Source organism: Scardinius erythrophthalmus, assembly GCF_964197995.2.
Source record: "Scardinius erythrophthalmus genome assembly, chromosome: 19".
NCBI classification, from domain to species: domain Eukaryota; kingdom Metazoa; phylum Chordata; class Actinopteri; order Cypriniformes; family Leuciscidae; genus Scardinius; species Scardinius erythrophthalmus.
This window is the reverse complement of record NC_138239.1, coordinates 2368715-2384760: the sequence shown is the minus strand read 5'-3', so window position 1 is coordinate 2384760 and position 16046 is coordinate 2368715. Positions and strand designations below refer to the sequence as shown.

At 43.8% G+C, this 16046-nt stretch overlaps 1 protein-coding gene across 17 annotated transcripts in view; it reads right to left on the bottom strand.

The window, feature by feature from the left end:
* Positions 1 to 16046, bottom strand: part of LOC308679844 (inverted formin-2) — a 42745-nt gene that overhangs the window by 16410 nt on the left and 10289 nt on the right. For all 17 annotated transcript variants that reach the window (XR_014028859.1, XR_014028860.1, XR_014028861.1 and 14 more), the window contains exons 2-8: positions 11752 to 12180; positions 10621 to 10736; positions 9313 to 9472; positions 8282 to 8315; positions 8033 to 8174; positions 7814 to 7946; positions 5752 to 6339 (exon numbers count right to left, since the gene is read on the bottom strand). Coding sequence is in view for 14 of the 17 variants with exons in the window: in XM_081347639.1 (XP_081203765.1) it covers positions 5752 to 6339; positions 7814 to 7946; positions 8033 to 8174; positions 8282 to 8315; positions 9313 to 9472; positions 10621 to 10736; positions 11752 to 12151 (1573 nt within the window). In the remaining 3 variants the exon portion in view is untranslated. The remainder of the gene's footprint in view (positions 1 to 5751; positions 6340 to 7813; positions 7947 to 8032; positions 8175 to 8281; positions 8316 to 9312; positions 9473 to 10620; positions 10737 to 11751; positions 12181 to 16046) is intronic.

The window sequence follows — 16046 nt, the reverse complement described above, 5'->3', positions numbered from 1 at the left end:
GGGATTCAGCCTCCTAGCTCCCCTGAGGAAGCGGATGACTAAATCGTTCCTACCCAGTGACTGGCCTGGCGTTGCTGTCGAGCACGCTGCGATAGCCGCCACATAGACTTTGAGCGTGGAAGGGGATCTGCCCTTATCCAACAGCTCTTGTAGGAAGGAGAGAACCTCCGTCACCTCACAATCGAGGGGTGACAGGCCCCGAGCTGTACACCAGCTGGAGAAAACCGACCACTTCGAGGCATAAAGCCGCCTGGTGGAAGGCGCTCTAGCCTGAGTGATGGTGTTCAGCACTCCATCCGTGAGGCTAACGGGTAACCGTTGAACGTCCACGCATGAAGGGACCACAGCTCTGGGTGTGGGTGCCAAATCGAGCCCCTGGCCTGCGAGAGGAGATCTCTCCTCAATGGCACTGGCCATGGAGCGGAGTCTGCTAACTGCATCAGGACTGGAAACCAGGCTTGGTTGTCCCAGAACGGTGCTATAAGCAGTACTGGGCATTTCACTTCCCTGACTCGCTCCAGCACCTGAGGTAGGAGGGAGACTGGGGGAAACGCGTATAGCGGGCAGTGCGGCCACTTGTGGGACAGCGCGCTGTCGTTCTTTGAAAAGAACACGGGGCAATGAGCGTTTTCTGGGGACGCGAATAGGTCCACCTCCGCTCTGCCGAATCTCTGCCACAACAGCCGGACTGTTTGTGGGTGTAGAGACCATTCGCCCGCGGGAACATTGTTCCTGGACAGCCTGTCTGGACCCAGGTTGAGTGTCCTGGGCACATGCACCGCTCTCAGCGAGCTCAGGTTGCGCTGAGCCCATATTAGGAGGCGCTCGGCCAGCCTGTAAGGGGAACTGGAACCGAGGCCGCCTTGGCGATTTATGTAGGACACCACGGCCGTGTTGTCCGAGCGGACTACGACGTGTTGGTCCTTGATGTGGGGACAAAAGCGCGTCAGCGCGTTGTGAACTGCTAGCATTTCCAGGCAGTTGATATGATGGAGCTTTTCTCGTTCTGACCAGAGGCCAAAGAACGGCCTGCCCTCGAGCAGCGCTCCCCATCCCGAGGTGGATGCGTCCGTAGACACCACTTTCACTCTCGAGGAAGTCCCCAGGCTTACACCTGAACGGTACCAATCGCCCGCCGCCCATGGTCTCAGGGCTGCTGCGCAGTCTTGATCGACTTTGAGGCGCAATCGGCTGAGTGCCCACGCTCCGCGTGGCACTCGCGCTTTCAACCAGAACTGCAGAGGGCGCATGCGAAGCAGGCCCAGCTGGAGAACTGATGATGCTGAGGCCATGAGGCCCAGCATCCTCTGAAAACGTTTGAGCGGGATAATCGCACCGCAGCGGAAGGACCTCGCTGCGTGCTGTATGCGCAGCGCGCGCTGTTGCGACAGCCGCGCCGTCATAGAACGAGAGTCCAGAACGATGCCCAGAAACGAAATAGTTTGGCTGGGGTTCAAGGAGCTCTTCGTCCAATTGATCGTGATACCAAGATTCTCGAGGTGATCGAGTAACATGGTTCTGTGCTCCACGAGCTGAGATCGTGATTGAGCTATGATCAGCCAGTCGTCCAAATAGTTCAGCACTCGCATGCCCCTGAGTCTGAGGGGGGCGAGCGCTGCGTCCATGCACTTCGTAAATGTACGGGGTGCCAGGGACAAGCCGAATGGCAGGACTGTATACTGGTATGCCCGACCCTCGAAGGCGAATCTCAAGAATCGCCTGTGGCGTGACGCTATCTGTATTTGGAAATACGCGTCCTTTAGATCTATCGACATAAACCAGTCTTCTCGGCGAATGTGCGCGAGGATTTTGCTGGTTGTGAGCATTTTGAAACTGCGTTTCACTAAAGCTCTGTTTAGTCGTCTTAGATCTAGTATGGGTCTGATACCACCGTCCTTTTTGGGGACTAGGAAGTATCTGCTGTATAGCCCCCCTTCGCTTTGAGCTTGGGATACATGTTGTATCGCCCCTTTGCTCAACAGTTTTGATATTTCGGCGCGAAGTAGGTGTGCTACTTCTGAATTCACCGTAGTTTCGACGCGCGCTGTGAAGCGTGGAGGGCGCCGACAAAACTGTAGCGAGAAGCCTCTCTTTATAATGTCTAGCACCCAGTCCGAAACCCCTGGAAGCGCGGCCCATGCGTCTGCATGGCCGGCTAGGGGTTGGATGCGAAGCGCGCTCTGTTCGCTGTGCGACGGCGGCGCTTCGGGGCGCGCTAGCATAGGCGTTACGCCTGTGACATTTGAGGCGGGGAGCGCGCGTAATACAGCGAGCAACACGCTCATCCTCGACCCCGCTACAGTGTTTATCTGAACGAGGGAGGTCTGAGAAGGTCTCATGGGACTCATGCAGCCTACAAGTGAACGTGGGCGGGGACCGGGCACGTTTACTGCTTTGGCCGCGCTGTCTGCTTGAACAGAGCGGGTGCTCACAGGTCCCGTTTTTACAGGGAGCCTGTGGCTTGCCAGACATAGCGTTTGTGGGCACTGGGAAGTGGGCACTTTGACTATGTTTGTGGCGCGATCGAACTGCGTCGATCTTATGAGTACGGGCCCTGTGTGCAGGGCTGTGCTTGTGTGTAGGGATGGGCACAGGGAAGTGGGCATCAACACTACATTTATAGCACCATCGGCCTTGGCCGGGACACCAGAAAATACACTCTTTTCGGGATTTATCTGGGTAGCCGTAAAAACGGCTTTTGTGTGCAGGCAAGCGGGCAGCTGTGCGGGCTTGTGCTCTGCTGAGAACGCTGAAGCAGTCGCAATTCCTGGGACTGAGACAGCGGTGCGCTTTGGTGAGGGCCCGGTCGCAACGGGGCTTACACACCTGCGCTTTCCTAGGCGTGCTAGGACTTCTTTGGGGCTTCCGGCTTCAACACAACCCTTGGTCGCGGCCCGCGGTGAGTGGGGCGGCGGCTGGTAGAGCGAGAGCGAGGGCGTGAGCTGCGCTGCTGTCGCTGAGAGGGGGCGGCCGGAGGCTGAGGCTGTGAGCTCCGAGGGGCCTGTTTCTCACGGCCCGCTGCGGAACTGGAGCGCTTCGGCAGGAAGTGCTTGAATGCCTGTGACGCTTTCTGGGCTTCGGAAAATCTCTCCACGAACTCGGAGAGAGAAGATCCAAAGAGGCCAGCGGAGGATAGCGGGGCGTCGAGGAACGCGTTGCGCTCTGCATCAGCCATCTCCGTGAGCGTCAGCCACAAATGCCTCTCGGCTACGGTAGCGGAAGCCATACAGCGTCCCATGGCTTGTGCTGCAGCCTTGGTAGCGCGGAGGGAAAGATCCGACGCGCTTCTCAGGTCCGTGATGCAGATAGCTTCAGGTCCTATCTCGTCCAGTTTGCGGAGGAGATCGCCTTGGAACACCTGAAGCGTGGCCATGGTGTGCAGGGCCGATGCCGCCTGCCCAGCGGCGGAGAAGATCCGCGCGAGCAGCGACGACGTCATGCGGCAGGCTTTCGACGGCAGCACTGGCTTAGTCCGCCGTCCAGCAGAGGGCGGGCAAAGGTGGGCTGCTATCGCCTGTTCCACCGGCGGCAGAGTGAGGTAGCCTCGATCCTGAGCATTATCCAGGGAGGAAAATGCTGGGGATACAGACGAACGTGTTCGTGCAGAAAAGGGAGCGTTCCAGGCCTTCGCCACTTCTTCATGAAGCTCAGGAAGAAACGGAGCGGGCTTAGACACAGGAGAAGAACGCTCACCAGGGAGGAAGCTACCATCAAGCCGGGTGCGCGAGGGGAGTTCCGGTGCAGACCACTCGAGGCCGAGGCTCGCCGCGGCCAACGCGAGTACTCGCATGAGCTCCCTCTCGATGCTAGCTCTAGCCGACGGCTTTCGGGCAGGAGGCGTGAGATCCGCAGAGCTCGCCCAGTCCTCACTGCCTGAAGCTAGCAGAGAGCAGGAATCCTTATCGACCGACTCGGCTTCAGAAACAACTTCCTCAGATGAAGCGGCGGCAGACTGCGGGCGCTGAGCATCGGGAAGTGCTCCGGGGGAAGCCGGCGAAGCTGGCGGGCGAGCCGGCGAGCTTTGTCGGGAAGAGGTGGGTTCCGGGGCCCGCTGCGAGCGGCGCTTCTTGCGGCGCGGCACCGCGGCGGGGGGCGCAGGCTCGGAGAAATGTGCCAGGCGAGTCCGCAGAGTCACCATCGGCAAAAGCTCGCAGTGAGGGCAGCCGCCGTCAGCGAGCGCGAGCGCTGCGTGATCTTCGCCCAGGCAGGAGACGCAAATAACGTGGCGGTCTCCCTCGGTGAGCGGGGCTCGGCACGAGCCACAGGATGGCATCTTGATAAAGACGCGGCTCTTTTAGGGGTGAGTGTTCGGGGAACACTGCACACACACACACAGAACAGAGCAGGTAAAGGATATGAAGCGCCGGAAAGCGCAGCAGGTACGGCAGTAGAGGCGGCGAAGGCCAGCGGCTTCAAGGGCTCGTCCCGCTGAAAAGCTTGCCTCGACGACGCTTGCTTCTCCGTGATCCAGCGATGCGTGAGCTTCGCTGAAGAGATGAAAAATCAGTTGAATCAGCCTACTCGAGCTCCTTTTATAGGGGATGGCCACACCCGTTTCGGCGGGATGTGACCAGGAGCGCGCGAAGCGCTCTCATTGGTCTGATATTGCATCAGCCCTCGCTCGATAGGCTCATGCAGTTGCCGCAGAACAGCCAATGAGTGAGCGAGCCGTCTCGCCATGGCTGTGCACTGCTGCAATGCGTTTTACAAATATGAAAATTAAGGATAATTTTGCTTCAGTATTTCGTGAAAAGAGACTTTTCCCGCAGCGTTTATTCAAACGCAGTACGAGAGAACTCTCGTAAGAGAACAATTATTCGCGATTAATCACATCCTAAATAAAAGTTTGTTTACACATAATGTGTGTGTACTTTAATTATTTTGTGTGTGTAACGCGCTAATTAAGATGATTTACACAAAAAAAACACGTTAAACATTTTTACGCATTTTAATCACACTTATTTTTGCACCGCGGAACGTTTCTCACTGGATGAGTTTCGGCGGACCGATTATACTGGAGCACCAACTAGCGTTCCTGACTTCAGACAACAACAAACCACAGTGAACATGAACGAAGAAGCTGACGAGACCGCTTTGGTTGGCCCCGTGGATGGGAAATTTTGTTATAAAAAACGAACGGATGGGAGCGTCGATAAGAGCATGTTTGTGTGCAAGCTATGCAACAAGGAATTCGCATATCACCGCAGCACATCGAGCCTTAATGATATTATATTATATATATATATATATATATATATATATATATATATATATATATATATTATATATATATATATATATGCAAATATTTCTTAAATATATACATGGAATTTTTTCTTAAATATATACGTGTATGTGCATGTATGTATTCTATATTTTATATATAAATAACATTTTCCTTAATGATACATGCATGTGTATTTATATATACCATATAATTATACACTGAACACAAATGCATTACATAAACACTGCTAATTTCTTCTGTGTTGACTACGGGCCACGGCCACATCAATCTCTATTATCATTACTAACACCTAAACTAATTCTGCTCTTAAAACGGCCCATGAAAAAACACCTCAAACTGTGTTAGTCACTTTACAGGTCTATTCTTGTCTAAATATGCTGTTATTGGCTGCAAACTGGATCTTTAAACTTTATACTGATAATCAAAAGTCTGGCTAGCTCAAGCATTCCAGTCAAACCCAGACCTGTTGGGTTTTTTCCCCAGACATGCTGGTGGAGTCTCACCAGTAAAGGCTCTGGAGTTGAGTTTCTGCCAGTTGAGTTTCTTCATCCTGAGGGAGGGGTAAGGGCAGCTCTTCACCGGTGCGCTGTAGTATTGACCAATCGGGTTAAACGCCTTCGCCACGATCACGTCGCTCATCCCAGGAGGAGGTGGAGGCGGCGGCGGTGCACGCATTCCTGGCAGAGGAGGCGGTGGAGGAGGCGCACCCATGCCAGGTAAAGGTGGAGGTGGTGGTGGAGGAGGTGGAGGTGGAAGCATCCCGAGTCCTGGTAAAGGTGGAGGTGGTGGTGGAGGAGGTGGAGGTGGAAGCATCCCGAGTCCTGGTAAAGGTGGAGGTGGTGGAGGTCCAGCTCCTGTTTTGAAAGGCGCTGCTGAGAGTGGAGGTGGAGGAGTAGATAAGGTCTTTGTGGGGGTGTGCTGTGGTTCTTGCTTGTTGGATGAAGTGCAAGAACATTCCGGTTTCTCGTTCTTCGCCTCAGTCTGAACGGCTTGATTCTTTCTCTTGTGACCGTTAACCTCAGAAGAACCTTTGGGCGCTTCCTTCGCGAAGACGAGACGCTGCAGAATCTTCTCACACGAATCCAGCTCAGCTGAACGGAGAGAACAAGAAAACCTCATCAGCACATCACTGGCCAATATCAAATCTCTAGACAAAACACAACATAGACTTACAATAAATAAAAAATAAATAGATAAATGAGGACATGAAGTAAACAAGTAAATAAATAACTAAATGTAAATATAATATCGAAACTATATAATGCAAGTATAGATATACTAATAGATATTAAAATAAGCACATGAACAAGTAAATAAGCAAATAAACAAGTATATGTAAATAAGCAAGTAAAAACATTTGCAAGTTAATATGTAAATAAGTAAACAAATAAGCAAGTATTTAAATAATATTTGTAAATAAACAAATAAAGTTAATAAGTAAATTAATATGCAGATAAGTAAATCTATAAGTAAATAAATACTTAAGTAAATAAGCAAATAATTTAATAAGTAAATAAGCAATTGAACAAGTAAATAAACAAGTTAAAATAATTAGCAAGTCAATATACCAGTAAAAAAACAAAACAATTGTATGTATAAGTAAATAAATAAAATAAGCAAATAACTTAGAGTTTATATGTAAATAGGCAAGTAAATTAATATGTAAATCTTTAAATAAGCAAGAAATTATATTAAACATAAATGAGCAGGTTAATGTAAATAAATATATAATTAAAAATAAATAAAACAAGTAAATAAACAAGTAAATGTATATGTAAATAAGCAAGCAAGTTCCCCTTAGTTTAAAAAGCTGTGATGACGACAGCCCATGACATCATTTGTACAGCTGAGATAAATGACATTTCGGACCAAACCTAGAGACACGCCTCATATAAAACTGTGCACAATTCACAGGCCAAACTCAAAGAGTGCCAATTAGTCCAGTCATTTTATGAAAAAAGGTTGAACAAATTGCAACAGAAACGAACTCAACTGATTTTGTATCCTCAATATGTCCTGAGTAAGGAAAAAAAAGGTTTCTAAAGTACATCTTCCTGCCTGGGTTCCATTCAGACCTTAACATCATGTATTTTACTGTTATGTGTCAACAAGATTCAACAAGACATTTTCACTTGGCTATACCCAATGTTTAGATCTGGTGTGGTATTTATGCAAATTAGCACATACGTAACTGGATTATGCACCGTTTGTCCATGTTTAACCATTTCAAAAAACTTGTAATACATTTTTTGTTTGTCTTGATGCAAGTAATCAACCTAGTCATTTTCATGGTGATATCTAAAGGTTAAAATGTGTACCCTATTCACGTAAGAAAAAGAATGAATAGGCGCATTAATATTTGGGTCTTTTCCTAAACTTTCCCCTAATGGGATTCTTCTGGGCTTTTTCTTTCCTTACTCAGGACATATTGAGGATACAAAATCAGTTGAGTTTGCTTCTGTTGCAATTTGTTCAAGGTTGACCCCCCATTTTGGCCTAAAATGACTGGACTAAATCAACAGGTCAGAGTTTCCTAACAGGATCATCACGTCATGGGACACTCACAGCTCTGAGCGATCAGCGTGGCTCGGTTCACGAGCGACTCCAGCGCCTGCCAGATATCGACTCGCTCGGGACCCAGAAGCAGCAGCGCTTGTATTATAGACAACAGCTGAAGCGATGACGGGAAACTGCTCACCTGCACACACACACACACACACATTACTGATCCAGGTGTGGCTTCCATAGAAACCAGTGAGAATCACCATAAAACACAGTGCTCACCTTATTAAAGAGAGATGTGAAGACTTCTTGATGGTTGCTCATGTCGATTCCTCCATAAAGCCTCAGGAGCTCGTCCTCATCCTCAGCCATGGCCTCTTCAAACGCCTCGCACTGGATGATCAAGTCTTCATCGTCCTCTTCTCTAAAACACACATACACACCATGAACCGTGCTATAACAATTCCACATGAGTTTCATTTCATGTTTAATTTCCTGTTGCACACTTAAATGAATTCAAATGAAACTCACCTGAGCTTTGTCAGAAGGTGAAGAAGTTGTAATCCTGGTGAACGAAAATAAATGTAGTATCCATAAATAATGCTCACAAACATCTAACGCTCTGTGTTGGAAAGCTCAGGCCTGAGTTGTGTTAAAACACACAAAAAAGGAGGCGGAGCTAGTGTAATATACAGGTGAACACAATTAAGGCTTGATCACTTCTGTTTGCTACTGCATACTATTTTTGCAGTATGCAATATATATATCGTGCACAATAGGTAATATAAATGTAGCATACTACTATCTGAATGCATGGATATTACATGCTGTTTCACAAGCTATTTTTAAATAAATAACAGGCAGCATTCAGTGTACACTGTGCAGTTAGTATGCTAGTATTCTATAATATTAGGGTTATAGGGTGGGTTCTAAATAACATTCTTCTATACTAATCATATAGTTTTGCAGTATGTAATATCGTGCACAATAGGTTGCACACCCAAAATGTGCAATATGATTAATGTAGCATACTACTGTCTGAATGCATGCAAACTGTTTCACATGCTATTTTTAATAAATAACAGGCATCGTATCGTATTATATCGTATTATATTTGCAGTATGCATTATGTATATCGTGCACAATAGGTCGCACACCAATACCTATTTAGTTGGTTGAAATGCTCAATATACAATAAGCAACAACTTTAACACACTTTACACGTTAAGTGTTCAGACTGCAATTTAGATTAAAAAAAACACATTTCTTTAACTCTAATTTAACATTAAATTAAATGTGACAATGTAGCATACTACTGTCTGAATGCATGCAGTTTCACAAGCTATTTTTTTTATCAATATTCAGTACACTGTGCAGTAAGTAGTATGCTAGTATTCTGTAATATTAGGGTTACAGGGCTGTGTCTAAATAGCATTCTTCTATACTACTCATACTTGTTCTGCAGTATGCAGTTATTAAAAGCCTCACAGTCTATTTTAAACATTTGTAGGGAACTGTAGAGAGTTTATACTGAATAGTCTGTAGTATTTAGTGTAATGTACCGATAAACTCCTTGCGCATCTTGTCTCTTTGCCTCAGGTCGTCAACGCTGAAGATCAGGGCGTTTATGACGCTCAGAAGGGTCACCATGTAGGGCACGTTATCAGTGGCTCGTAGTTCGTTCATAATCACACTGAATCGATACTGCTGCATCTTCACAGACTGTCAGAAAAACACAATGCTGTCTCACATCACCGCTAATGACATGCACACTTTATTTTAGACACCTTAACTTTAAACCTCTGTTAAAGCTAACATCAGATGACCATGTCTCCTGGTGTTGAGATCAGTCCAGTCCTCCGAAGAGCGGATAATCCCGCAGTGCAAGGACAATAATAATAAATGATGCAACACAGTGCAAATACATATGTGCTTACTGAGAATATTTGTCTTGTTTTCCAGCACAAATATCCAAACATTCTCAAATCAAGATACATTTAGTTGAGAAGCAAAATGACAAGATAAATGATCAAAATATAGTGAGTTTGTGCTTAAAACAAGAACAAATATCCTCCAATGCGGTCAGAAAAACATACTTTTTTTCTGATCCCATTGGTAGATATTTTTTCTGGTTTTAAGTTTAAACTTACTTGATTTTAATACATTTTTCCATAAACACTACTAAATATCTCATCATTTTGCTTCTCAAGTGAAAAAACCCACAAATATCTAAACATTCTTAAATCAAGATACATTTTTCCTGGAGAAGCAAAATTACTTAATTAAAGTCTTGTTTTCTGAAGGAAAAAAAAAAGTATCAAAATAATTAATTTACCATCTTAAGAGTTCATGAATCTGCCAATGGGGTCAGAAAAATCCCCAAGATCATGTTTCTGAGCCTGAAACACTGGCAGATATTTTTTTCTTGTTTTATACATGAAGACTTCAGAAAACAAGACTCACAAAATGACCTTTTTTGCTAATTCTGAAGTGTATTTAAAGTCACATTGTACTGTTCCTCACACACTGATATATTAAGTAATGAAATCTCATCACAGAAGACAGTTTTGAGCTGTATGTCTCAGCCGACCCGAGACGCATGTTAACACCAGACACAACAAAAGACTCTTTCTGACCTGAGGGCCAGTTGCATAAACATAGCTATTATGATAAGTACCAGTATGACCAATTAACGGTTAGTCAAGGGGCGACCAGTCTTACTTTTCAGTGTCAAATTAGACCAAACTACGTTTATATGTGACTGACTTAAAACTGAATGAATGAAGACTAGGCCTAACGTTTAAGACTAGTCCGGCCCCTGATATCAAGCCTCAGTCTCACAGAAGACCATAATCCAGAGGTGAACTTGCCTTGTAATGGTCCAGAGCGTCTAAAGCGAGCCGGTGTCCCTCGGGGGAGAACATGCTGAGGGCCGCCAGCAGCTCGAACACCTGCTTCTTCACCATGGTGTTGGACGTGTCTAAGGCTGCAGGGAAGGGGAAAGCAGACACTGAGTTTGTAGCTTCCTCCACCATCATTTTCTCCACGTTTGGGAAGTGTTAGCTGCTTATTTTTGGGGGATGTAACGTGAACTTTGCACTTCTGATGGATAAAAAAGCTGAAGCATGTGATGGGTGTGAATGTTGAGCAACGCAGATACTGCTGTGTAGGAATGCATGTTTTCTGAATTGATCCTGACTGCTGGAGAGTCGCTCCACAGTTTTAAAGGGTTAGTTCACCCAAAAATTAAAACTCTGTCAACCCCGTCAGACTTTCGTTCGTCTTCAACACAAATGAAGATATTTTTGAGTAAATCTGAGAGCTGTCTCACTCCTCCATAGGCTTCTAGGTAATCGAGATCTGCCATCCCAGAAAAGTTAGTAAAGACATCGTTAAAATAGTCCAAGTGACTACAGCGGCTCAACCTTAAGTTTATCAAGCGACGAGAATACTTTTTGTGCGCAAATCAAAACTAAAATAACGACTTTATTCCACTCTTCATTTTCTTCTGTGTTTCTCTGAGTGAGTTCACGTAGTGTAACAGCGCAGCGCTTCTGGGTTGTACGTCAGAACGGAGGCTTGTGTGTGATGTGTGTGATGCTGGCCAATAGTGAGCCTCCGTTCTGACGTATGTTGATCATTTAGATATTCATGTATCAAATGTAATCCAGTGAGTTTCTAAGGTTACAGTGAGAGTGGCTCTATATACCCTGAGACAGCTTGCACACGTATCCCTCAGTGCATTAATAATGTTAACAAATAAAACCTTTGATTTTAATAACGTATTAGCAAATGTTGAAATTAATATTAACTAAGATGAATAAATGCTGAAGAAGTATTGTTCATTCTTAGTTCATGTAAACTAAATGAACCTTACTAACTTTTATGATGGATAGATGCACTTTTATGATGCATAAGATAGTTATTGTAAAGTGTATTCATGTATTAAATCTGATCCAGTGGGTTTCTAAGGTTAAGACAGTGAGAGTGGCTCTATATACCCTGAGACAGCTTGCGCACGTATCCCTCATTATCCACGATGAAGTGAATCCCAGCGGACGAGTTCATGACGGCCTTCACACAGCTGACACACGTGAGCTGCAGAAGAGCGTCTGCGATCCGAGAGCATCCGCGACCCGACAGCCGGTCCAGCGCCTCCAGAAGCAGGTCCAGGCCCGAGAGCTCCAGGAACTGACCCATCCAGGCCTGGTCACTCTTCTCCAGACGCTTCTTCAGGCCGGAGTAGTTGACCACGCTGGGAACCTGCAGGAGACGGATGCACAGCTCGGCCTCTGCGTTCTCCAGGTTCGCCTCCTGAGGGCCGTCCGAGTCCTGAGACGAGCTCAGTCGACCGGTCACGGCCAACCACTTCTTCTGCACGTCGTCAGACTTCCCAGACATGATGAAAATGATGATGATAGAGGAAGGTGCTGAGAAGATAAAAAGCAGAAAACAATTAGACAGACAATAACAAGAATACTTTCATCTAGATGATGCACACAGAAACTCAAAGCTCTTCATTACAGACCACCAAAATAAAAGATCAGATCAACTATTATAAATTATGACGAAAATATTGTATAGCACAAAGTACACCTAAAAGTAATAATAATAATACAATTTATTAAAACATTACATTTATTATTATTAAATAAGGTGACGAGCAACAGAACTTGCATAATGTAGGCTATGTATTAAAATGTATAAAAAAATCTTGGTTTTATATTCCGTATAATAATAATTGATTAAAACATTAATAATAATAATAATACATTAAAACATTACATTAATAATAATAATGATAATACAATTTATTAAAACATTACATTTATTTATTATTATTATTAAATAAGAAATAATATACACTACCTGTCAAAAGTTTTGGATCGGTATGATTTTTTATGTTTTTAAAAGAAGTCTCTTCTGCTCACCAACTCTGCATTTATATGAGGCCGAAAAACATATGCCGCTCATCAATGTCAGTTCCAAGAAGTGGACCAATCAGAAGAGCCCGGGGGCGGGGCAAGCGTTGCGAGACTTGTTTACAGCAGCATGGCGCTTTAAGAGCGCGTCTCGAGACCCTCGCGTTCTGCGCTGCGCTTTTAGCTACATATAAAAGTCATAATAGTCATAAATACATTTCTGTTCCTGAGCGGCGCGTCTCGCGTTTTTAGACGCAAAGATGAGTTCTGTGTGAACGGCCCAGTTTAATAACGTTAACTTACCTGAGAAAGACACTTTGAATCACAGTATTCATAAATACGTTGAAATAAATCTAATATACAAATACTTAGATCAAATCACAACGAGTAAGTTAAATAAATCAAGACTGAACTCAGGTAACTTAAGTGTAGGCCTAAGGTTACACGAATGTACTTCTGTGACAGAAGCATCTTAAAATTATTAATACAAATAATTTAACCAAAATTTTGAACATTAAAACATGTAAATTACAGTTTGATGTAAATTTAATGAATGTAACAAACCTTAACAGTAAATAAGAGAGAAGAGTTAGCGGTTATATCCTCTGTTATCTGAGGATAAGCGGCAGTCGTCATGGCAACTCTACTCTACCAACCGCCACTCAGAGTTCAGAAAATACAGCTGCAAACTCATTATAATACATTAAAGTCATTTACATAAAAGTTATATTACATGTAAACGGAAATAGTCATGTAGGTAAAAAAAAAAAAAAAAAAGGAATATATACAAATAATTTAATATTTATGTGACCCAACTATATGTAGGGCGGTCACAACATTAATGAATCAATGTAATGTTTTAATAAATTATTATTATTATTAATGTAATAGTTTAATAAATTATTATTATTATTATTATTATTATATGGAATATCATAAAACCTATTTTTTTCATCAATTTTAATGTAAATAATATGCAAGTTCTGTTGCTCAGCACCTTATTTAATAATAATAATAATAATAATAATAAATAAAAAATTATAAAACCATGATATTTCTTCATTTGTTTTAATTTATACAGTATGCACGTTCTGTTGTGCAGTAAAGTATTTGTTATTTTTAAAATTTATTAAATTGTTAACGTTTTATGAATTAATTTCTTTAGACCCCATTTTTGATGATACGATTTTTGTGTTGAAACATAAAACACAGAATACAGAAAAACAAATAATTTTGTAATAAAATAATTAAATAAAACGGGATTATGTTTATATTTATTCTCAAGATCAATGCAATGCATTTTCTTCCCCATTATTGTATGAAATTAATATTGTGCTGAAGACTGATTTCGAATGATATTTTGAAAAATACTGAAATAAATATTTTACAAACAGCATATTCTATGCTAGAAAAGAGTAATTACTCCACATTTGGTGCTGGTCGAACATATAAAGCAACTTCTAGTAAGCATCAAGACACATGATAAATAAAGAGGACCTATTATGCTCTTTTATAGAGTTTTTATATTGTTTTTTTTTTGTCTCAGAACAGGTTTTCCTGCTTGAATGTTGATTATTTTCCTCATATTCTCCATTGTTGCGGCTCCTCTCTTCCCAGTCTGTCAGTAACGCCAGAGCCCGTCTACGGAGAGCCTGCCCACTCCCTATTAAGCTCTATTGTACCGAATTTTGGTTGTAGTACCACCAGAGTTCCACTGGGGGCGATCGCCATGAGTGCAAAATGAATGGGAGTCTATGCGCTAAACGGCTAAATGTATCTCTTTCACCTGATTGCCGTTGAGAAATCTCAAATCTGATTGTAGATTTTGCAAGTTCAACATGGGTTTTAGGTCGAAAGTTGAATGAACGAGTACTTATGTCCTTTCGATTTCTTACAGGTTGAGTTGTTGTTGCCCATAACACGCTAGCATTCTGCTAATGAACGCTGATTGGTCAGTGAAGGACTGATTACGACCAGAGATACCGCTTGATGGCATCGTGTCATCCGAAGCGGGACCAGAAACAAACAGAACAAAAACTCTTCTAGCAAGTGTGTTTACCTGTGTCAGCTGTGTTGTCGATGCCTCGGAGTGAAAAGAAAGTGCAGAGCGCGAACGCACCAAAGTGACTGAAGGATTGCCGTGAAGCAGTATCTCTGGTCGTACATGTATATGACGTCATTGACACTTTAAAAGACTTTTTAAAGCAAATAAGTGACTCAAAAAAATCTAACACCCAGCAATGTGTAATTTATTTGCATCTCCTTTCGAATACAACATTCAAATTACTAGACAAAAAATTATATCCTGAGAAAAGTGGATTTTTATTGGTATAACGCCATAGACCTCCATTCATTCTGCACTCGTCCTGTGAGCGCCCTCATATGGAATCAGAGAGGAACTGCAACCAGTTCAGAAGCCGGAAGTGTACTGAGAGTGAAACTTCTCGCCATATTAGACATTCTCAGGTAACGCTCTGTTTACTTCCTGTCTCTATGAAGCCCCTCCTTCTGAAAAGCACACTGTGCTCTGATTGGTCGGCTGGATCAGTGTGTTGTGATTGGTCGAGCGCTTCGAGTGTGTTTGGGAAATGTCCCGCCCCTTACCATAACCGCCAGTTTAACACACTACTAACTAACTCAACCAGGCCCTGCCCCTTTATTCTGCGCATGAATTATTTAAATGAGGAATACTGTGACGTGTTCGTTCCCGGAAGAAACTCGAGACTACAATGGAGGCGTTTCAGGGAGTTCAGAAACACTGACACTGATATGGAGAAGAGCTGGAGCTTCTTTATGATCACACAGCAACATTACACACTAAAGAGAGATGAACATATCTTTAAGAAATAATTCTCCACTTAAAACACTCATATTGAACAATACATCAAAACCAGGCTTAAGGACGCAGGAAGGTCTATCAGAAATGCCCATATTTAGAGGAAATTAAAGCAGGAAGGAAGAATAAAACTACGGCTCAACTAGTGCTGCACGATTAATCGTATCGCAATCGCAATCGCGATGTCAAGCCTACGCGATTATATGACGCAAAATGTTGCGATTTTATATTAAATAAACAAATTAGCGCTGTTAACGCACTTATCAATGCAAATGCTTTTAAACCATTCATGCGCGATAATACATAAAAGAACGAGCCGCCTGTGAATGTCCTCCACACACACACACACACACACACACAGATAGACACGCGCCAGTATCAAGTTCTCTTTCGCGGTAGAACGAACAGCACACATGTATGCCATAATGAACGCGCTGCCTGTGAATGTCTGACTGTGACACACAGAAAGACTCCCGCTAATATCGTGCGTGCGCACAAAACAGCATGACAGAATACAGTTCTCTTTCGAGCTTGAACG